The sequence below is a fragment of the Oncorhynchus keta genome, chromosome 28 (assembly GCF_023373465.1).
Source record: "Oncorhynchus keta strain PuntledgeMale-10-30-2019 chromosome 28, Oket_V2, whole genome shotgun sequence".
Taxonomy (NCBI): Eukaryota; Metazoa; Chordata; class Actinopteri; order Salmoniformes; family Salmonidae; genus Oncorhynchus; species Oncorhynchus keta.
This window is the reverse complement of record NC_068448.1, coordinates 3,151,514-3,176,345: the sequence shown is the minus strand read 5'-3', so window position 1 is coordinate 3,176,345 and position 24,832 is coordinate 3,151,514. Positions and strand designations below refer to the sequence as shown.

The 24,832-nt window shown below is 43.4% G+C and overlaps 1 protein-coding gene across 1 annotated transcript in view; it reads left to right on the top strand.

The window, feature by feature from the left end:
* cacna1fb (calcium channel, voltage-dependent, L type, alpha 1F subunit) overlaps nucleotides 1-24,832 on the top strand; it is a 245,620-nt gene that overhangs the window by 83,366 nt on the left and 137,422 nt on the right. Inside the window, exons 6-8 of the mRNA XM_052484435.1 lie at nucleotides 8,903-9,055; nucleotides 9,693-9,889; nucleotides 16,549-16,652. Of these exons, the coding sequence (XP_052340395.1) occupies nucleotides 8,903-9,055; nucleotides 9,693-9,889; nucleotides 16,549-16,652 (454 nt within the window). The remainder of the gene's footprint in view (nucleotides 1-8,902; nucleotides 9,056-9,692; nucleotides 9,890-16,548; nucleotides 16,653-24,832) is intronic.

The window sequence follows — 24,832 nt, the reverse complement described above, 5'->3', positions numbered from 1 at the left end:
ATACTGCCCAGTGTGTTGACCAGTATACTGCCCAGTGTGTTCACCAGTCTACTGCCCAGTGTGTTCACCAGTCTACTGCCCAGTGTGTTGACCAGTATACTGCCCAGTGTGTTGACCAGTGTACTGCCCAGTGTGTTCACCAGTCTACTGCCCAGTGTGTTCACCAGTCTACTGCCCAGTGTGTTCACCAGTCTACTGCCCAGTGTGTTCACCAGTCTACTGCCCAGTGTGTTCACCTGTCTACTGCCCAGTGTGTTGACCAGTATATTGCCCAGTGTGTTGACCAGAATACTGCCCAGTGTGTTGACCAGTATACTGCCCAGTGTCTTCACCAGTATACTTCCCAGTGTGTTGACCAGTATACTGCCCAGTGTGTTGACCAGTGTACTGCCCAGTGTGTTCACCAGTATACTGCCCAGTGTGTTGACCAGTATACTTTCCAGTGTGTTGACCAGTATACTGTCCAGTGCGTTGACCAGTATACTGCCCAGTGTGTTGACCAGTATACTGCCCAGTGTGTTGACCAGTATACTTCCCAGTGTGTTGACCAGTATACTTTCCAGTGTGTTGACCAGTATACTGTCCAGTGCGTTGACCAGTATACTGCCCAGTGTGTTGACCAGTATACTGCCCAGTGTGTTGACCAGTGTGTTGTCAGTGTGTTGACCAGTATACTGCCCAGTGTGTTGACCAGTGTGTTGTCAGTGTGTTGACAGTATACTGCCCAGTGTGTTGACCAGTATACTGTCCAGTGTGTTGACAGTATACTGCCCAGTGTGTGACCAGTATACTGCCCAGTGTGTTGACCAGTATACTGTCCAGTGTGTTGACCAGTATACTGTCCAGTGTGTTGACCAGTATACTGCCCAGTGTGTTGACCAGTGTGTTGTCAGTGTGTTGACAGTATTCTGCCCAGTGTGTTGACCAGTATACTGCCCAGTGTGTTGACCAGTATACTGTCCAGTGTGTTGACCAGTATACTGTCCAGTGTGTTGACCAGTATACTGCCCAGTGTGTTGACCAGTGTGTTGTCAGTGTGTTGACAGTATACTGCCCAGTGTGTTGACCAGTATACTGCCCAGTGTGTTGACCAGTATACTGTCCAGTGTGTTGACCAGTATACTGACCAGTGGACTGACCAGTGTGTTGACTAGTGTGTTGACCAGTATGTTGACTATTGTGTTGACCAGTATACTGCCCAGTGTGATGACCAGTATACTGGTCAGTGTGTTGACCTGTGTGTTGACCAGTCTACTGGTCAGTGTGTTGACCAGTGTGTTGACATTGTGTTGACCAGTGTGTTGACCAGTGTGTTGACAGTCTACTGACCAGTGTGTTGACTAGTGTGTTGACCAGTATGTTGACTAGTGTGTTGACCAGTATACTGCCCAGTGTGATGACCAGTATACTGGTCAGTGTGTTGACCAGTGTGTTGACCAGTGTGTTGACAGTCTACTGCCCAGTGTGTTGACAGTATACTGCCCAGTGTGTTGACCAGTATACTGCCCATTGTGTTGACCAGTATACTGCCCAGTGTGTTGACCAGTATACTGCCCAGTGTGTTCACCAGTCTACTGCCCAGTGTGTTCACCAGTCTACTGCCCAGTGTGTTGACCAGTATACTGCCCAGTGTGTTGACCAGTGTACTGCCCAGTGTGTTCACCAGTCTACTGCCCAGTGTGTTCACCAGTCTACTGCCCAGTGTGTTCACCAGTCTACTGCCCAGTGTGTTCACCAGTCTACTGCCCAGTGTGTTCACCTGTCTACTGCCCAGTGTGTTGACCAGTATATTGCCCAGTGTGTTGACCAGAATACTGCCCAGTGTGTTGACCAGTATACTGCCCAGTGTCTTCACCAGTATACTTCCCAGTGTGTTGACCAGTATACTGCCCAGTGTGTTGACCAGTGTACTGCCCAGTGTGTTCACCAGTATACTGCCCAGTGTGTTGACCAGTATACTTTCCAGTGTGTTGACCAGTATACTGTCCAGTGCGTTGACCAGTATACTGCCCAGTGTGTTGACCAGTATACTGCCCAGTGTGTTGACCAGTATACTTCCCAGTGTGTTGACCAGTATACTTTCCAGTGTGTTGACCAGTATACTGTCCAGTGCGTTGACCAGTATACTGCCCAGTGTGTTCACCAGTATACTGCCCAGTGTGTTGACCAGTGTGTTGTCAGTGTGTTGACCAGTATACTGCCCAGTGTGTTGACCAGTGTGTTGTCAGTGTGTTGACAGTATACTGCCCAGTGTGTTGACCAGTATACTGTCCAGTGTGTTGACAGTATACTGCCCAGTGTGTTGACCAGTATACTGCCCAGTGTGTTGACCAGTATACTGTCCAGTGTGTTGACCAGTATACTGTCCAGTGTGTTGACCAGTATACTGCCCAGTGTGTTGACCAGTGTGTTGTCAGTGTGTTGACAGTATACTGCCCAGTGTGTTGACCAGTATACTGCCCAGTGTGTTGACCAGTATACTGTCCAGTGTGTTGACCAGTATACTGTCCAGTGTGTTGACCAGTATACTGCCCAGTGTGTTGACCAGTGTGTTGTCAGTGTGTTGACAGTATACTGCCCAGTGTGTTGACCAGTATACTGCCCAGTGTGTTGACCAGTATACTGTCCAGTGTGTTGACCAGTATACTGACCAGTGGACTGACCAGTGTGTTGACTAGTGTGTTGACCAGTATGTTGACTATTGTGTTGACCAGTATACTGCCCAGTGTGATGACCAGTATACTGGTCAGTGTGTTGACCTGTGTGTTGACCAGTCTACTGGTCAGTGTGTTGACCAGTGTGTTGACATTGTGTTGACCAGTGTGTTGACCAGTGTGTTGACAGTCTACTGACCAGTGTGTTGACTAGTGTGTTGACCAGTATGTTGACTAGTGTGTTGACCAGTATACTGCCCAGTGTGATGACCAGTATACTGGTCAGTGTGTTGACCAGTGTGTTGACCAGTATACTGCCCAGTGTGTTGACCAGTGTGTTGACAGTGTGTTGACCAGTGTGTTGACCAGTGTGTTGACAGTCTACTGCCCAGTGTGTTGACAGTATACTGCCCAGTGTGTTGACCAGTATACTGCCCATTGTGTTGACCAGTATACTGCCCAGTGTGTTGACCAGTATACTGCCCAGTGTGTTCACCAGTCTACTGCCCAGTGTGTTCACCAGTCTACTGCCCAGTGTGTTGACCAGTATACTGCCCAATGTGTTGACCAGTGTACTGCCCAGTGTGTTCACCAGTCTACTGCCCAGTGTGTTCACCAGTCTACTGCCCAGTGTGTTCACCAGTCTACTGCCCAGTGTGTTCACCAGTCTACTGCCCAGTGTGTTCACCTGTCTACTGCCCAGTGTGTTGACCAGTATATTGCCCAGTGTGTTGACCAGAATACTGCCCAGTGTGTTGACCAGTATACTGCCCAGTGTCTTCACCAATATACTTCCCAGTGTGTTGACCAGTATACTGCCCAGTGTGTTGACCAGTGTACTGCCCAGTGTGTTCACCAGTATACTGCCCAGTGTGTTGACCAGTATACTTTCCAGTGTGTTGACCAGTATACTGTCCAGTGCGTTGACCAGTATACTGCCCAGTGTGTTGACCAGTATACTGCCCAGTGTGTTGACCAGTATACTTCCCAGTGTGTTGACTAGTATACTTTCCAGTGTGTTGACCAGTATACTGTCCAGTGCGTTGACCAGTATACTGCCCAGTTTGTTGACCAGTATACTGCCCAGTGTGTTGACCAGTGTGTTGTCAGTGTGTTGACCAGTATACTGCCCAGTGTGTTGACCAGTATACTGCCCAGTGTGTTGACCAGTATACTGTCCAGTGTGTTGACAGTATACTGCCCAGTGTGTTGACCAGTATACTGCCCAGTGTGTTGACCAGTATACTGTCCAGTGTGTTGACCAGTATACTGTCCAGTGTGTTGACCAGTATACTGCCCAGTGTGTTGACCAGTGTGTTGTCAGTGTGTTGACAGTATACTGCCCAGTGTGTTGACCAGTATACTGCCCAGTGTGTTGACCAGTATACTGTCCAGTGTGTTGACCAGTATACTGTCCAGTGTGTTGACCAGTATACTGCCCAGTGTGTTGACCAGTGTGTTGTCAGTGTGTTGACAGTATACTGCCCAGTGTGTTGACCAGTATACTGCCCAGTGTGTTGACCAGTATACTGTCCAGTGTGTTGACCAGTATACTTCCCAGTGTGTTGACCAGTATACTGGACAGTTTGTTGACCAGTGTACTGCCCAGTGTGTTGACCAGTGTGTTGTCAGTGTGTTGACCAGTATACTGCCCAGTGTGTTGACCAGTGTGTTGTCAGTGTGTTGACCAGTATACTGCCCAGTGTATTGACCAGTCTACTGCCCAGTGTGTTGACCAGTATACTGCCCAGTGTGTTGACCAGTGTGTTGTCAGTGTGTTGACCAGTATACTGGACAGTGTGTTGTCAGTGTGTTGACCAGTGTGTTGACCAGTCTACCGGACAGTGTGTTGACCAGTGTGCTGTCAGTGTGTTGACAGTGTGTTGACCAGTGTGCTGACCAGTTTGTTGACCAGTCTACTGGACAGTGTGTTGACCAGTGTGTTGACAGTGTGTTGACAGTGTGTTGACCAGTGTGTTGACCAGTCTACCGGACAGTGTGTTGACAGTGTGTTGACAAGTGTGTTGACAGTGTGTTGACAGTGTGTTGACCAGTCTACTGGACAGTGTGTTGACAGTGTGTTGACCAGTGTGTTGACCAGTGTGTTGACCAGTCTACTGGACAGTGTGTTGACAGTGTGTTGACCAGTGTGTTGACCAGTGTGTTGACCAGTCTACTGGACAGTGTGTTGACAGTGTGTTGACCAGTGTGTTGACCAGTATACTGGACAGTGTGTTGACCAGTCTACTGCCCAGTGTATAGACCAGTGTGTTGACAGTGTGTTGACAGTGTGTTGACCAGTCTACTGGACAGTGTGTTGACCAGTCTACTGGACAGTGTGTTGACCAGTATACTGCCCAGTGTGTTGACCAGTATACTGCCCAGTGTGTTGACCAGTAGACTGCCCCGTGTGTTGACAGTGTGTTGACAATGTGTTGACAGTGTGTTGACCAGTCTACCGGACAGTGTGTTGACCAGTCTACTGGACAGTGTGTTGACCAGTGTGTTGACCAGTCTACTGGACAGTGTGTTGACCAGTCTACTGGACAGTGTGTTGACCAGTCTACTGGACAGTGTGTTGACCTGTGTGTTGACCAGTCTACTGGACAGTGTGTTGACCAGTCTACTGGGACCATGTGTTGACCAGTCTACTGGACAGTGTGTTGACCAGTGTGTTGACCAGTCTACTGGACAGTGTGTTGACAGTGTGTTGACAGTGTGTTGACCAGTCTACTGGACAGTGTGTTGACAGTGTGCTGACCAGTCTACTGGACAGTGTGTTGACAGTGTGTTGACAGTGTGTTGACAGTGTGTTGACCAGTCTACTGGACAGTGTGTTGACAGTGTGTTGACCAGTCTACTGGACAGTGTGTTGACCAGTGTATTGACCAGTCTTCTGGACAGTGTGTTGACCAGTCTACTGGACAGTGTGTTGACCAGTCTACTGGACAGTGTGTTGACGATTCTACCGGACAGTGTGTTGACCAGTCTACTGGACAGTGTGTTGACCAGTGTGTTGACCAATCTACTGGACAGTGTGTTGACCAGTCTACTGGACAGTGTGTTGACCTGTGTGTTGACCAGTCTACTGGACAGTGTGTTGACCAGTGTGTTGACCAGTCTACTGGACAGTGTGTTGACAGTGTGTTGACAGTGTGTTGACCAGTCTACTGGACAGTGTGTTGACAGTGTGCTGACCAGTCTACTGGACAGTGTGTTGACCAGTGTATTGACCAGTCTTCTGGACAATGTGTTGACAGTGTGTTGACAGTGTGTTGACCAGTGTGTTGACCAGTCTACTGGACAGTGTGTTGACAGTGTGTTGACAGTGTGTTGACCAGTCTACTGGGACCATGTGTTGACCAGTCTACTGGACAGTGTGTTGACAGTGTGTTGACCAGTCTACTTGACAGTGTGTTGACAGTGTGTTGACCAGTCTACTGGACAGTGTGTTGACCAGTCTACTGGACAGTGTGTTGACAGTGTGTTGACCAGTCTACTGGACAGTGTGTTGACAGTGTGTTGACCAGTCTACTGGACAGTGTGTTGACAGTGTGTTGACAGTGTGTTGACAGTGTGCTGTGTGTCTTCAGGTCTTCAGATCGTATTGAACTCCATCATGAAGGCCATGCTGCCTCTGCTCCACATCAGTGTGTTGACAGTGTGTTGACCAGTCTACTGGACAGTGTGTTGACAGTGTGTTGACAGTGTGTTGACAGTGTGTTGACCAGTCTACTGGACAGTGTGTTGACAGTGTGTTGACAGTGTGTTGACAGTGTGTTGACAGTGTGCTGTGTGTCTTCAGGTCTTCAGATCGTATTGAACTCCATCATGAAGGCCATGCTGCCTCTGCTCCACATCAGTGTGTTGACAGTGTGTTGACAGTGTGTTGACAGTGTGTTGACAGTGTGTTGACAGTGTGCTGTGTGTCTTCAGGTCTTCAGATCGTATTGAACTCCATCATGAAGGCCATGCTGCCTCTGCTCCACATCAGTGTGTTGACAGTGTGTTGACAGTGTGTTGACAGTGTGTTGACAGTGTGTTGACAGTGGGCTGTGTGTCTTCAGGTCTTCAGATCGTATTGAACTCCATCATGAAGGCCATGCTGCCTCTGCTCCACATCAGTGTGTTGACAGTGTGTTGACAGTGTGTTGACAGTGTGTTGACAGTGTGCTGTGTGTCTTCAGGTCTTCAGATCGTATTGAACTCCATCATGAAGGCCATGCTGCCTCTGCTCCACATCAGTGTGTTGACAGTGTGTTGACAGTGTGTTGACAGTGTGTTGACAGTGTGTTGACAGTGGGCTGTGTGTCTTCAGGTCTTCAGATCGTATTGAACTCCATCATGAAGGCCATGCTGCCTCTGCTCCACATCAGTGTGTTGACAGTGTGTTGACCAGTCTACTGGACAGTGTGTTGACAGTGTGTTGACAGTGTGTTGACAGTGTGTTGACAGTGTGCTGTGTGTCTTCAGGTCTTCAGATCGTATTGAACTCCATCATGAAGGCCATGCTGCCTCTGCTCCACATCAGTGTGTTGACAGTGTGTTGACCAGTCTACTGGACAGTGTGTTGACAGTGTGTTGACAGTGTGTTGACAGTGTGTTGACAGTGTGTTGACCAGTCTACTGGACAGTGTGTTGACAGTATGTTGACAGTGTGTTGACCAGTCTACTGGACAGTGTGTTGACAGTGTGTTGACCAGTCTACTGGACAGTGTGTTGACAGTGTGTTGACAGTGTGTTGACCAGTCTACTGGACAGTGTGTTGACAGTGTGTTGACCAGTCTACTGGACAGTGTGTTGACAGTGTGTTGACAGTGTGTTGACAGTGTGTTGACAGTGTGCTGACAGTGTGTTGACAGTGTGCTGACAGTGTGTTGACAGTGTGTTGACCAGTCTACTGGACAGTGTGTTGACAGTGTGTTGACCAGTCTATTGGACAGTGTGTTGACAGTGTGTTGACCAGTCTACTGGACAGTGTGTTGACAGTGTGTTGACAGTGTGTTGACAGTGTGTTGACAGTGTGTTGACAGTGTGCTGTGTGTCTTCAGGTCTTCAGATCGTATTGAACTCCATCATGAAGGCCATGCTGCCTCTGCTCCACATCAGTGTGTTGACAGTGTGTTGACCAGTCTACTGGACAGTGTGTTGACAGTGTGTTGACAGTGTGTTGACAGTGTGTTGACCAGTCTACTGGACAGTGTGTTGACAGTGTGTTGACAGTGTGTTGACAGTGTGTTGACCAGTCTACTGGACAGTGTGTTGACCAGTCTACTGGACAGTGTGTTGACAGTGTGTTGACCAGTCTACTGGACAGTGTGTTGACAGTGTGTTGACAGTGTGTTGACAGTGTGCTGACAGTGTGTTGACAGTGTGCTGACAGTGTGCTGACAGTGTGTTGACAGTGTGTTGACCAGTCTACTGGACAGTGTGTTGACAGTGTGTTGACCAGTCTACTGGACAGTGTGTTGACAGTGTGTTGACCAGTCTACTGGACAGTGTGTTGACAGTGTGTTGACAGTGTGTTGACAGTGTGTTGACAGTGTGCTGTGTGTCTTCAGGTCTTCAGATCGTATTGAACTCCATCATGAAGGCCATGCTGCCTCTGCTCCACATCAGTGTGTTGACAGTGTGTTGACAGTGTGTTGACAGTGTGTTGACAGTGTGTTGACAGTGTGTTGACCAGTCTACTGGACAGTGTGTTGACAGTGTGTTGACAGTGTGTTGACAGTGTGTTGACCAGTCTACTGGACAGTGTGTTGACAGTGTGTTGACAGTGTGTTGACAGTGTGTTGACAGTGTGTTGACAGTGTGTTGACAGTGTGCTGTGTGTCTTCAGGTCTTCAGATCGTATTGAACTCCATCATGAAGGCCATGCTGCCTCTGCTCCACATCAGTGTGTTGACAGTGTGTTGACAGTGTGTTGACCAGTCTACTGGACAGTGTGTTGACCAGTATACTGCCCAGTGTGTTGACCAGTAGACTGGACAGTGTGTTGACAGTGTGTTGACAGTGTGTTGACAGTGTGTTGACCAGTCTACTGGACAGTGTGTTGACAGTGTGTTGACCAGTCTACTGGACAGTGTGTTGACAGTGTGTTGACAGTGTGTTGACAGTGTGTTGACCAGTCTACTGGACAGTGTGTTGACAGTGTGTTGACCAGTCTACTGGACAGTGTGTTGACAGTGTGTTGACAGTGTGTTGACAGTGTGTTGACAGTGTGTTGACAGTGTGCTGTGTGTCTTCAGGTCTTCAGATCGTATTGAACTCCATCATGAAGGCCATGCTGCCTCTGCTCCACATCGCCCTCCTGGTCCTGTTTGTCATCATCATCTATGCCATCATCGGCCTCGAGCTGTTCATAGGACGGATGCATAAATCCTGCTACTACATCGGCACAGGTAGACAGGGGACATAACACACACACACACACACACATATGCACACGCACACACTGGACAGTATAGATAGGTCAAAATATGAAGCTGTGGGTAATTCTACTATAGCAGTCTTGCTACCACATCCAGAATATATATCTGTGGAGAGAGAAGTTGTATATTGTTGTGGAGATCAGAATTGTATGTCCATGTCCTTCTCTCTCTCCCCCCTCTCTCTTTGTTTCTCCCGATCTCTCCCTCTCTTTCTCTCTCTCTCTCTCTTTCTCTTTCTCTTTCTCTCTCTGGCTCCCTCTCTCTCTCTTTCTCCCCCTCTCTCTTTGTCTCTCTCTCCTCTTTCTCTCTCCTCCTTTCTCTTCTCTCTCTCTCTCTCTCTCTCTCTCTCTCTCTCTCTCTCTCTCTCTCTCTCTCTCTCTCTCTCTCTCTCCCTCTCTCTCTCTCTTTCTCCGCCTCTCTCTTTGTCTCTCTCTCTCCTTTCTCTCTCTCCTTTCTCTCTCTCTCTCTCTCTCTCTCTCTCTCTCTCTCTCTCTCTCTCTCCCCTCTCTCTCCCTCTCTCTCTCTCTCTCTCTCTCTCTCTCTCTCTCTCTTTCTCTCTCTCTCTCTCTCTCTCTCTCTCTCTCTGCACTCTCTCTCTCTCCTCCAGACAACTATGCAGAGGATGACCCTGTGCCCTGTGCATTTGCGGGTCACGGCCGTCAGTGTGTAGTGAACGGGTCTGAGTGTCGAGGAAAGTGGGCTGGACCCAACGGAGGAATCACCAACTTTGACAATTTCTTCTTTGCTATGCTGACGGTGTTCCAGTGTATCACTATGGAGGGATGGACCGACGTACTCTACTGGGTAAGAATTATACTGTACTCTACTGGGTAAGAATTATACTGTACTCTACTGGGTAAGAATTATACTGTACTCTACTGGGTAAGAATTATACTGTACTCTACTGGGTGAGAATTATACTGTACTCTACTGGGTAAGAATTATACTGTACTCTACTGGGTGAGAATTATACTGTACTCTACTGGGTAAGAATTATACTGTACTCTACTGGGTAAGAATTATACTGTACTCTACTGGGTAAGAATTATACTGTACTCTACTGGGTGAGAATTATACTGTACTCTACTGGGTAAGAATTATACTGTACTCTACTGGGTAAGAATTATACTGTATTCTACTGGGTGAGAATTATACTGTACTCTACTGGGTAAGAATTATACTGTACTCTACTGGGTAAGAATTATACTGTACTCTACTGGGTAAGAATTATACTGTACTCTACTGGGTAAGAATTATACTGTACTCTACTGGGTAAGAATTATACTGTACTCTACTGGGTAAGAATTATACTGTACTCTACTGGGTAAGAATTATACTGTACTCTACTGGGTAAGAATTATACTGTACTCTACTGGGTAACGACTCTACTGTACTCTACTGGGTAAGAATTATACTGTACTCTACTGGGTAAGAATTATACTGTACTCTACTGGGTAACGACTCTACTGTACTCTACTGGGTAAGAATTATAATGTACTCTACTGGGTAAGAATTATACTGTACTCTACTGGGTAAGAATTATACTGTACTCTACTGGGTAAGAATTATACTGTACTCTACTGGGTAAGAATTATACTGTACTCTATTGGGTAAGAATTATACTGTACTCTACTGGGTAAGAATTATACTGTACTCTACTGGGTAAGAATTATACTGTACTCTATTGGGTAAGAATTATACTGTACTCTACTGGGTAAGAATTATACTGTACTCTACTGGGTGAGAATTATACTGTACTCTACTGGGTAAGAATTATACTGTACTCTACTGGGTAAGAATTATACTGTACTCTACTGGGTAAGAATTATACTGTACTCTACTGGGTAAGAATTATACTGTACTCTACTGGGTAAGAATTATACTGTACTCTACTGGGTAAGAATTATACTGTACTCTACTGGGTAAGAATTATACTGTACTCTACTGGGTAAGAATTATACTGTACTCTACTGGGTAAGAATTATACTGTACTCTACTGGGTAAGAATTATACTGTACTCTACTGGGTAAGAATTATACTGTACTCTACTGGGTAACGACTCTACTGTACTCTACTGGGTAAGAATTATACTGTACTCTACTGGGTAAGAATTATACTGTACTCTACTGGGTAAGAATTATACTGTACTCTACTGGGTAACGACTCTACTGTACTCTACTGGGTAAGAATTATACTGTACTCTACTGGGTAAGAATTATACTGTACTCTACTGGGTAAGAATTATACTGTACTCTACTGGGTAAGAATTATACTGTACTCTACTGGGTAACGACTCTACTGTACTCTACTGGGTAAGAATTATACTGTACTCTACTGGGTAAGAATTATACTGTACTCCACTGGGTAACGACTCTACTGTACTCTACTGGGTAAGAATTATACTGTACTCTACTGGGTAACGACTCTACTGTACTCTACTGGGTAAGAATTATACTGTACTCTACTGGGTAAGAATTATACTGTACTCCACTGGGTAACGACTCTACTGTACTCTACTGGGTAAGAATTATACTGTACTCTACTGGGTAACGACTCTACTTTACTCTACTGGGTAAGAATTATACTGTACTCTACTGGGTAACGACTCAAATGTACAGCTTGGGAAAAAAACTGAAAATGATGTCATTGTTTTAGAAGCTTCTGATAGGCTAATTGACATAATTTGAGTCAATTGTAGGTTTGCCTGTGGATGTATTTCAAGGCCTATCTTCAAACTCAGTGCCTCTTTGCTTGACATCATGGTAAAACCAAAAGAAATCAGCCAAGACCTCAAAAAGATATTGTAGACCTCCTCATGTCTGGTTCATCCTTGGGAGCAATTTCCAAACACCTGAAGGTACTTTGTTCCTCTGTACAAACAATAGTAAATAAAAGTATAAACACCATGGGACCACGCAGCCGTCATACCGCTCAGGAAGGAGACACGTTCTGTCTCCTAGAGATGAACGTACTTTGGTGTGAAAAGTGCAAATCAATCCCAGAACAGCAGCAAAGGACCTTGTGAAGCTGCTGGAGGAAACAGGTACAAAAGTATCTATATCCACAGTAAAACGGGTCCTATATCGACATAACCCGAAAGGCGCTCAGCAAGGAGAAGCCACTGCTCCAAAACCGCCATAAAAAATCCAGAGTACGGTTTGCAACTGCACATGGGGACGAAGATCGTACTTTTTGGAGAAATGTCCTCTGGTCTGATGAAACAAAAATAGAACTGTTTGGCCATAATGACCATCGTTATGTTTGGAGGAAAAAGGAAGAGGCTTGCAAGCCAAAGAACACCATCCCAACCGTGAAGCACGAGGGTGGCAGTATCATGTTGTGGGGGTGCTTCGCTGCAGGAGGGACTGGTGCACTTCACAAAATAGATGGCATCATGAGGCAAGAGAATTATGTGGATATATTGAAGCAACATCTCAAGACAACAGTCAGGAAGTTAAAGCTTGGTCTTCTGACCCACTGGGAATGTGATTAAAGAAATAAAAGCTAAATAAATAATTCTCTCTACTATTATTCGGACATTTCAAATTCTTAAAATAAAGTGGCCACCCTAACTGACCGAAAACATGGCATTTTTACTGGGATTAAATATCAGGAATTTAGTTTAAATGTATTTGGCTAAGGTACATGTAAACTTCCGACTTCAACTGTACATTTAACCTTGGCAGGCCAACAATCAGCATTTCGTAAGACAACATATTTGGTACAATTGTAAAAGTAATTGCTGTACTCTACTGTACTCTACTGTATTCTACTGTACTCTACATTCTTCTACACTACTTTACTGTACTCTACTGTAATCTACTGTACTCTACATTCTTCTACACTACTTTACCGTACTCTACTGTAATCTACTGTACTCTACATTATTCTACACTACTTTACCGTACTCTACTGTAATCTACTGTACTCTACATTATTCTACACTACTTTACCGTACTCTACTGTATTCTACTGTACTCTACATTCTTCTACACTACTCTACTGTACTCTACTGTAATCTACTGTACTCTACATTATTCTACACTACTTTACCGTACTCTACTGTAATCTACTGTACTCTACATTATTCTACACTACTTTACCGTACTCTACTGTAATCTACTGTACTCTACATTATTCTACACTACTTTACCGTACTCTACTGTATTCTACTGTACTCTACATTCTTCTACACTACTTTACTGTACTCTACTGTAATCTACTGTACTCTACATTATTCTACACTACTTTACCGTACTCTACTGTAATCTACTGTACTCTACATTATTCTACACTACTTTACCGTACTCTACTGTATTCTACTGTACTCTACATTATTCTACACAACTTTACCGTACTCTACTGTATTCTACTGTACTCTACATTCTTCTACACTACTTTACTGTACTCTACTGTAATCTACTGTACTCTACATTATTCTACACTACTTTACCGTACTCTACTGTAATCTACTGTACTCTACATTATTCTACACTACTTTACCGTACTCTACTGTATTCTACTGTACTCTACATTATTCTACACAACTTTACCGTACTCTACTGTATTCTACTGTACTCTACATTCTTCTACACTACTTTACTGTACTCTACTGTATTCTACTGTACTCTACATTATTCTACACTACTTTACCCTACTCTACTGTAATCTACTGTACTGTATTCTATTGTACTGTACTGTAGTCTACTCTACTCTACTGTACTGTAGTCTACTCTACTGTACTGTAGTATACTCTACTCTACTGTACTGTGATGCTACATCCCTGTATTACTTTGAGTAATGTCTGTCTTTATTCTCTGTTTTTCCATCTGTTTTTCCATCTGTTTCTTTTCTGTTTTTCCATCTGTTTCTTTTCTGTTTTTCCATCTGTTTCTTTTCTGTTTTTCCATCTGTTTCTTTTCTGTTTTTCCATCTGTTTCTCCATCTGTTTCTTCTCTGTTTCTCCATCTGTTTCTCCATCTGTTTCTTCTCTGTTTCTCCATCTGTTTCTCCATCTGTTTCTCCATCTGTTTCTTCTCTGTTTCTCCATCTGTTTCTCCATCTGTTTCTTCTCTGTTTCTCCATCTGTTTCTCCATCTGTTTCTCCATCTGTTTCTCCATCTGTTTCTTCATCTGTTTCCACTCTGTTTCTCCATCTGTTTCTCCATCTGTTTCTTCATCTGTTTCTCCATCTGTTTCTTCTCTGTTTTTCCATCTGTTTCTTTTCTGTTTTTCCATCTGTTTCTTTTCTGTTTTTCCATCTGTTTCTCCATCTGTTTCTTCTCTGTTTCTCCATCTGTTTCTCCATCTGTTTCTCCATCTGTTTCTTCATCTGTTTCTCCATCTGTTTCTTCTCTGTTTGTCCATCTGTTTCTTCTCTGTTTCTCCATCTGTTTCTCCATCTGTTTCTCCATCTGTTTCTTCTCTGTTTCTCCATCTGTTTCTCCATCTGTTTCTCCATCTGTTTCTTCATCTGTTTCTCCATCTGTTTCTTCTCTGTTTCTCCATCTGTTTATTCTCTGTTTCTCCATCTGTTTCTCCATCTGTTTCTCCATCTGTTTCTTCTCTGTTTCTCCATCTGTTTCTCCATCTGTTTCTCCATCTGTTTCTTCATCTGTTTCTCCATCTGTTTCTTCTCTGTTTGTCCATCTGTTTCTTCTCTGTTTCTCCATCTGTTTCTCCATCTGTTTCTTCTCTGTTTCTCCATCTGTTTCTCCATCTGTTTCTCCATCTGTGTCTCCATCTGTGTCTCCATCTGTTTCTCCATCTGTTTCTCCATCTGTTTCTCCATCTGTTTCTCCATCTGTGTCTCCATCTGTTTCTCCATCTGTTTCTCCATCTGTTTCTGCATCTGTTTCTCCATCTGTTTCTCCATCTGTTTCTCCATCTGTTTCTCCATCTGTTTCTCCATCTGTGTCTCCATCTGTTTCTCCATCTGTTTCTCCATCTGTGTCTCCATCTGTTTCTCCATCTGTTTCTCCATCTGTTTCTCCATCTGTTTCTCCATCTGTGTCTCCATCTGTTTCTCCAACTGTTTCTTCTCTGTTTCTCAATCTGTTTCTTCTCTGTTTCTCCATCTGTTTCTTCTCTGTTTCTCCATCTGTTTCTTTTCTGTTTCTCCATCTGTTTCTCCATCTGTTTCTTCTCTGTTGCTCCATCTGTTTCTCCATCTGTTTCTCCATCTGTTTCTCCATCTGTTTCTCCATCTGTTTCTTCTCTGTTGCTCCATCTGTTTCTTCTCTGTTTGTCCATCTGTGTCTCCATCTGTTTCTCCATCTGTTTCTCCATCTGTTTCTTCTCTGTTTCTCCATCTGTTTCTTCTCTGTTTGTCCATCTGTGTCTCCATCTGTTTCTCCATCTGTGTCTCCATCTGTTTCTTCATCTGTTTCTCCATCTGTTTCTCCATCTGTTTCTCCATCTGTTTCTCCATCTGTTTCTTCTCTGTTTCTCCATCTGTTTCTTCTCTGTTTGTCCATCTGTTTCTCCATCTGTTTCTTCATCTGTTTCTCCATCTGTTTCTCCATCTGTTTCTTCTCTGTTTCTCCATCTGTTTCTTCTCTGTTGCTCCATCTGTTTCTTCTCTGTTTGTCCATCTGTTTCTCCATCTGTTTCTCCATCTGTTTCTTCATCTGTTTCTCCATCTGTTTCTTCATCTGTTTCTCCATCTGTGTCTCCATCTGTTTCTCCATCTGTTTCTTCTCTGTTTCTCCATCTGTTTCTCCATCTGTTTCTTCTCTGTTTCTCCATCTGTTTCTTCATCTGTTTCTCCATCTGTGTCTCCATCTGTTTCTCCATCTGTTTCTTCTCTGTTTCTCCATCTGTTTCTTCTCTGTTTCTCCATCTGTTTCTTCTCTGTTTCTCCATCTGTTTCTCCATCTGTTTCTCCATCTGTTTCTTCTCTGTTTCTCCATCTGTTTCTTCATCTGTTTCTCCATCTGTTTCTTCATCTGTTTGTCCATCTGTGTCTCCATCTGTTTCTCCATCTGTTTCTCCATCTGTTTGTCCATCTGTTTCTTCATCTGTTTCTCCATCTGTTTCTCCATCTGTTTCTCCATCTGTTTCTTCTCTGTTTGTCCATCTGTTTCTTCTCTGTTTGTCCATCTGTTTCTTCTCTGTTTGTCCATCTGTTTCTCCATCTGTGTCTCCATCTGTTTCTCCATCTGTTTCTTCTCTGTTGCTCCATCTGTTTCTTCTCTGTTTGTCCATCTGTGTCTCCATCTGTTTCTCCATCTGTGTCTCCATCTGTTTCTCCATCTGTTTCTTCTCTGTTTGTCCATCTGTTTCTTCTCTGTTTCTCCATCTGTTTCTTCTCTGTTTGTCCATCTGTTTCTCCATCTGTTTCTCCATCTGTTTTCTCCATCTGTTTCTCCATCTGTTTCTCCATCTGTTTCTCCATCTGTTTCTCCATCTGTTTTCTCCATCTGTTTCTTCTCTGTTTCTCCAATCTCTTCTTCTTCCACTAGATGAATGATGCCATCGGGTTTGAGATGCCCTGGGTTTACTTTGTCAGTCTGGTGGTTTTTGGCTCCTTCTTCGTCCTCAACCTGGTTTTGGGTGTGTTGAGTGGGTGAGTATCACGACTCTGTGTGTGTGTGTGTGTGTGTGTGTGTGTGTGTGTGTGTGTGTGTGTGTGTGTGTGTGTGTGTGTGTGTGTGTGTGTGTGTGTGTGTGTGTGTGTGTGTGTGTGTGTGTGTGTGTGTGTGCCTGCTATGTGTGTTCTCTGTGTGAGAGTTCTTCAAGGAGATAGAGGCCAAGGGGGTGTTTACTAGATTGTGTGTGTGTTAGTGCGTGTGTATTTGTGTGTGTATTAGTGAGTGTGTATTAGTGTGTGTGTATTAGTGTGTGTGTGTGTGTATTAGTGTGTGTACTAGTGTGTGTATTAGTGTGTGTGTATTAGTGTGTGTACTAGTGTGTGTGTGTGTGTATTAGTGTGTGTATTAGTGTGTGTACTAGTGTGTGTGTATTAGTGTGTGTACTAGTGTGTGTGTACTAGTGTGTGTGTATTAGTGCGTGTGTATTATTTTGTTGACTTACAACCTGGAATTAAAATTGTTTTTTGTGGGAGTTAGTATCATTTGATTTCCACAACATGCCTACCATTTTGAAGATGTAAAATATTTTTTATTGGGAAACAAACAAGAAATAAGTTTGAAAAAATGGAGAACTTGAACATGCATAACTATTCCCCCCCCCCCCCCCCCCCCCAAAGTCAATACTTTGTAGAGGCACATTTTGCAGCTATTACAACTGCAAGTCTCTTGGGGTACGTCCCTATAAGCTTGGCACATCTAACCACTGGGATTTTTCAAAACTGCTCCAGCTCCTTCAAGTTGGATGGGTTCCGCTGGTGTACAGCAATCTTTAACACGGAAGCCAATCCGGCTGCGCGTCAATGTATTTTGTCCCCCACACCAAACACTATCACGAAACGCACGTTGAGATATCAAAACAAACTGAACCAATTACATTAATTTGGGGACAGGTCGAAAAGCATTAAACATTTATGGCAATTTAACCATAGCCACTAGCTTGCACTTGCTAGCTAATTTTTCCTATTTCCTATGCCAGTTAATTGTCCTGGGATATAAATATTGAGTTGTTATTTTACCTGAAATGCACAAGGTCCTCTAGTCCGACAATGAATCCACACATAAAACGGTCAACCGAATCGTTTCTAGTCATCTCTCCTCCTTCCAGGCTTTATCTTCTTTGAACTTATATGGTGATTGGCATCTAAACTTTCATAGTACGTGGGTATCTACTTCTATAAACCAATGAGGAGATGGGAGAGGCAGGACTTGCAGCGCGATCCGCGTCAGAAATAGAACTGACTTCTATTTTAGCGCTAGGCAACACAGACACTCGTTCGCGAGCAGTGTGGGTTCAATAATTGAATAATATAGATTTCTAAATTTATCTTGCAACGCGAGCGGTGTCGTCAGGGTGTGAGTCATACCACAGCTTCTCAAATGGATTGAGGTCTGGGCTTTTACTAGGCCATTCCAAGACATGTCATGTTTCCCCTTAAACCACTCAAGTGTTGCTTTAGCAGTATGCTTAGGGTCATTGTCCTGCTGGAAGGTGAACCTCCGTCCCAGTCTCAAATCTCTGGAAGACTGAAACAGGTTTCCCTGAAGAATTTCCCTGTATTTATCCATCATTCCTTCAAATCTGACCAGTTCCCCAGTCCCTGCCGATGAAAACCATCCCCACAGCATGATGCTGCCACTACCATGCTTCACTGTGGGTATGGTGTTCTTGGTGTGATAAGAGGTGTTGTGTTTACCCCAGACATAACATTTACCTTGATGGCCAAATATCTCAATTGTAGTCTCATCTGACCAGAGTACCTTCTTCATATGTTTGGGGCGTCTCCCACATGCCTTTTGGCGAACACCAAACATGTTTGCTTATATTTTTCTTTAAATCTTCTTTGGGATCGGTGTCCCTTCCACGGGATGGTTTAGTTAACGTAGGCTAATGCGATTAGCATGAGGTTGAGCTAACGTAGGCTAATGCGATTAGCATGAGGTTGAGCTAACGTAGGCTAATGCGATTAGCATGAGGTTGAGCTAACGTAGGCTAATGCGATTAGCATGAGGTTGAGCTAACGTAGGCTAATGCGATTAGCATGAGGTTGAGCTAACGTAGGCTAATGCGATTAGCATGAGGTTGAGCTAACGTAGGCTAATACGATTAGCATGAGGTTGAGCTAACGTAGGCTAATGCGATTAGCATGAGGTTGAGCTAACATAGGCTAATGCGATTAGCATGAGGTTGAGCTAACGTAGGCTAATGCGATTAGCATGAGGTTGAGCTAACATAGGCTAATGCGATTAGCATGAGGTTGAGCTAACGTAGGCTAATGCGATTAGCATGAGGTTGAGCTAACGTAGGCTAATGCGATCAGCATGAGGTTGAGCTAACGTAGGCTAATGCGATTAGCATGAGGTTGAGCTAACGTAGGCTAATGCGATTAGCATGAGGTTGAGCTAACGTAGGCTAATGCGATTAGCATGAGGTTGAGTTAACATAGGCAAATGCGATTAGCATGAGGTTGTAAGTAACTGTCACGTCATCAAGTGTCACCTTAGTTCCTTTTTTATGTCTCTGTTTTAGTTTGGTCAGGGCGTGAGTTGGGGGTGGGCATTCTAGGTTTTGTATTCTAGGTTTTTTGTATTTCTGTGTTTGGCCTGGTATGGTTCCCAATCAGAGGCAGCTGTCAATCGTTGTCTCTGATTGAGAACCATACTTAGGCAGCCTGTTTTCCCACTATGATTTGTGGGTAGTTGTTTTCTGTCTCTGTGTCTGTGTCTGCACCAGACAGAACTGTTTCGTTTTCGTTCGTTATTTTGTTTTTGTGTTCAGTTTAAATAAATATTAACATAGACACGTACCACGCTGCATATTGGTCCGATCTCTCCTACTCCTCCTCAGAACAGGAGGAAAACCGTTACAGTCACTAGAAAATGTTCCAGGACATAGACATATCTGATATTAGCAGAAAGCTTAAATTCTTGTTAATCTAACTGCACTGTCTCATTTACAGTAGCTATTACAGTGAAAGAATACCATGCTATTGTTTGAGGAGAGTGCACAATTGTGAACATAAGAAGTTATTAATAAACAAATTAGGCAGATGTGGGCAGTCTTGATACAACATTTTGAACAGAAATGCAATGGTTCATTGGATCAGTCTACAACTTTGCACATACACTGCTGTTATCTAGTGGCCAACATTTATATTGCACCTGGGCTGGAAAATTACATTATGGCCTTTCTCTTGCATTTCAAAGATGATGGTACAATGAAAAATACAAAAGAACGGTTGTTTTATTCTTTGTATTATCTTTTATCAGATCTAATGTGTTATATTCTTCTACATTCCTTTCACATTTCTACAAACGTCAGTGTTTCCTTTCAAATAGACTGTAAGTCGCTTTGGATAAAAGTGTCTGCTAAATGGCATATATTATTATTATTATTATTACCAATAATATGCATATCCTTGCTTCAGGGCCTGAGCTACAGGCAGTTAGATTTGGGTATGTCATTTTAGGCTAAAATTGAAAAGAAAGGGGCATCCTTAAGTTTAAGCAATGTCTTTTTTCTGGCCACTCTTCCGTAAAGCCCAGCTCTGTGGAGTGTACGGCTTAAAGTGGTCCTATGGACAGATACTCCAATCTCTCTGCTGTGGAGCTTTGCAGCTCCTTCAGGGTTATCTTTGGTCTCTTTGTTGCCTCTCTGATTAATGCCTTCCTTGCCTGGTCTGTGAGTTTTGGTGGGCGGCCCTCTCTTGGCAGGTTTGTTGTGGTGCCATATTCTTTCCATTTTTTAAATAATGGATGTAATGGTGCTCTGTGGGATGTTCAAAGTTTCTGATATTTTTTTTATATCCCAACCCTGATCTGTACTTCTCCACAACTTTGTCCCTGACCTGTTTGGAGAGCTCCTTGGTCTTCATGGTACCACTTGCTTGGTGGTGCCCCTTGCTTAGTGGTGTTGCAGACTCTGGTGCCTTTCAGAACAGGTGTATGTACACTGAGATCATGTGACACTTAGATTACACACAGGTGGACTTTATTTAACTAATAATGTGACTTCTGAAGGTAATTGGTTGCACCAGATCTTATTTAGGGGCTTCATAGCAAAGGGGGTGAATACATATACAGAGGGGGTGAATACATATACAGAGGGGGTGAATACATATACAGAGGGGGTGAATACAGATACAGAGGGGGTGAATACATATACAGAGGGGGTGAATACATATACAGAGGGGTGAATACATATACAGAGGGGGTGAATACACATACAGAGGGGGTGAATACACATACAGAGGAGGTGAATACATATACAGAGGGGGTGAATACATATACAGAGGGGTGAATACATGTACAGAGGGGGTGAATACATATACAGAGGGGTGAATACATATACAGAGGGGGTGAATACATATACAGAGGGGTGAATACATATACAGAGGGGGTGGATACATATACAGAGGGGGTGAATACATATACAGAGGGGTGAATACATATACAGAGGGGGTGAATACATATACAGAGGGGGTGAATACATATACAGAGGAGGTGAATACATATACAGAGGGGGTGAATACATATACAGAGGGGTGAATACATGTACAGAGGGGTGAATACATATACAGAGGGGTGAATACATATACAGAGGGGGTGAATACATATACAGAGGGGGTGAATAGATATACAGAGGGGGTGAATACATATACAGAGGGGTGAATACATATACAGAGGGGTAAATACATATACAGAGGGGTGAATACATATACAGAGGGGGTGAATACATGTACAGAGGGGGGTGAATACATATACAGAGGGGTAAATACATATACAGAGGGGGTGAATACATGTACAGAGGGGGTGAATACATATACAGAGGGGTGAATACATGTACAGAGGGGGTGAATACATATACAGAGGGGTGAATACATATACAGAGGGGGTGAATACATGTACAGAGGGGTGAATACATGTACAGAGGGGGTGAATACATATACAGAGGGGTGAATACATATACAGAGGGGGTGAATACATATACAGAGGGGTGTATACATATACAGAGGGGTGAATACATATACAGAGGGGGTGAATACATATACAGAGGGGTGAATACATATACAGAGGGGGTGAATACATATACAGAGGGGGTGAATACATATACAGAGGGGTGAATACATATACAGAGGGGGCGAATACATATACAGAGGGGGTGAATACATATACAGAGGGGTGAATACATATACAGAGGGGTGAATACATATACAGAGGGGTGAATACATATACAGAGGGGTGAATACATATACAGTGGGGTGAATACATATACAGAGGGGGTGAATACATATACAGAGGGGTGAATACATATACAGAGGGGTGAATACATATACAGAGGGGTGAATACATATACAGAGGGTGAATACATATACAGAGGGGTGAATACATATACAGAGGGGTGAATACATATACAGAGGGGGTGAATACATATACAGAGGGGGTGAATACATATACAGAGGGGATGAATACAGATACAGAGGGGTGAATACATATACAGAGGGGTGAATACATATACAGAGGGGTGAATACATATACAGAGGGGGTGAATACATATACAGAGGGGTGAATACATATACAGAGGGGTGAATACATATACAGAGGGGGTGAATACATATACAGAGGGGTGAATACATATACAGAGGGGTGAATACATATACAGAGGGGGTGAATACATATACAGAGGGGATGAATACAGATACAGAGGGGTGAATACATATACAGAGGGGGTGAATACATATACAGAGGGGTGAATACATATACAGAGGGGTGAATACATATACAGAGGGGTGAATACATATACAGAGGGGTGAATACAGATACAGAGGGGGTGAATACATATACAGAGGGGTGAATACATATACAGAGGGGTGAATACATATACAGAGGGGTGAATACATATACAGAGGGGGTGAATACATATACAGAGGGGTGAATACATATACAGAGGGGTGAATACATATACAGAGGGGTGAATACATATACAGAGGGGGTGAATACATATACAGAGGGGTGAATACATATACAGAGGGGGTGAATACATATACAGAGGGGTGAATACATATACAGAGGGGTGAATACATATACAGAGGGGTGAATACATATACAGAGGGGGGAATACATATACAGAGGGGTGAATACATATACAGAGGGGTGAATAGATATACAGAGGGGTGAATACATATACAGAGGGTGTGAATACATATACAGAGGGGGTGAATACATATACAGAGGGGTGAATACATATACAGAGGGGGAATGAATACATATACAGAGGGGATGAATACATATACAGAGGGGGTGAATACATATACAGAGGGGTGAATACATATACAGAGGGGTGAATACATATACAGAGGGGTGAATACATATACAGAGGGGGTGAATACATATACAGAGGGGGTGAATACAGATACAGAGGGGGTGAATACATATACAGAGGGGTGAATACATATACAGAGGGGGTGAATACATATACAGAGGGGTGAATACATATACAGAGGGGGTGAATACATATACAGAGGGGTGAATACATATACAGAGGGGTGAATACATATACAGAGGGGTGAATACATATACAGAGGGGTGAATACATATACAGAGGGGGTGAATACATATACAGAGGGGGTGAATACATATACAGAGGGGGTGAATACATATACAGAGGGGTGAATACATATACAGAGGGGGTGAATACATATACAGAGGGGTGAATACATATACAGAGGGGTGAATACATATACAGAGGGGGTGAATACATATACAGAGGGGGTGAATACATATACAGAGGGGGTGAATACACACACCACTTATTACATTTTAATTTATGTTGTTGTTTTTCAACAATATATATTTTATTTTACCAATTTGGACTATTTTGTGTGTATGTTCATGTTCACGTTCGTTATAATGAATGTCGGACCAAGGCGCAGCGTACGACGAGTTCCACATAATTTAATTAAAGAAGTGAAACTTTTAGCCAAAGACTAACCAATAAACTAACAAACAACGAACCGTGACTACAACACTAACTCAAAACATAAACAATATCCCATAATAGGTGGGGGGAAAAAAATTAAGCTACTTAATTAAGTATGATCCCCAATTAGAGACAACGATAGCCAGCTGCCTCTAACTGGGAATCATACCAAACACCCCAACATAGAAAAAAACAAGCTAGAACCCCACATAGAAAATATAAACTAGACTAATCCCCCAGTCACGCCCTGACCTACTCCGCCATAGAAAATAAAGGCTCTCTATGGTCAGGACGGGACAGTCCATTACATGAAATCCAAATAAAAATCTATTTCAATTACAGGTTGTAATGCAACAAAATGGGGATGAATACTTTTCCAAGGCTCTGTAGTTTGTCTGTACTAGTGTGTGTGTATTAGTTTGTATGTACTAGTGTGTGTGTACTAGTGTGTGTGTATTAGTTTGTATGTACTAGTGTGTGTGTGTGTATTAGTGTGTCTGTACTAGTGTGTGTGTACTAGTGCGTGTGTATTAGTGTGTCTGTACTAGTGTGTGTGTATTAGTTTGTATGTACTAGTGTGTGTGTACTAGTGCGTGTGTATTAGTTTGTATGTACTAGTGTGTGTGTGTGTGTGTATTAGTGTGTCTGTACTAGTGTGTGTGTATTAGTTTGTATGTACTAGTGTGTGTGTACTAGTGCGTGTGTATTAGTTTGTATGTACTAGTGTATGTGTGTGTGTGTATTAGTTTGTCTGTACTAGTGTGTGTGTATTAGTTTGTCTGTACTAGTGCGTGTGTATTAGTTTGTATGTAATAGTGTGTGTGTATTGGTTTGTATGTACTAGCGTGTGTGTATACTAGTGTGTGTGTGTACTAGTTTGTATGTACTAGTGTGTGTGTGTGTGTGTACTAGTTTGTCTGTACTAGTGTGTGTGTACTAGTTTGTATGTACTAGTGTGTGTGTATTAGTTTGTATGTACTAGCGTGTGTGTATACTAGTGTGGGTGTGTACTAGTTTGTATGTACTAGTGTGTGTGTGTGTGTACTAGTGCGTGTGTATTAGTTTGTATGTACTAGTGTGTGTGTATTAGTTTGTATGTACTAGTGTGTGTGTACTAGTGCGTGTGTATTAGTTTGTATGTACTAGTGTGTGTGTGTGTGTATTAGTTTGTCTGTACTA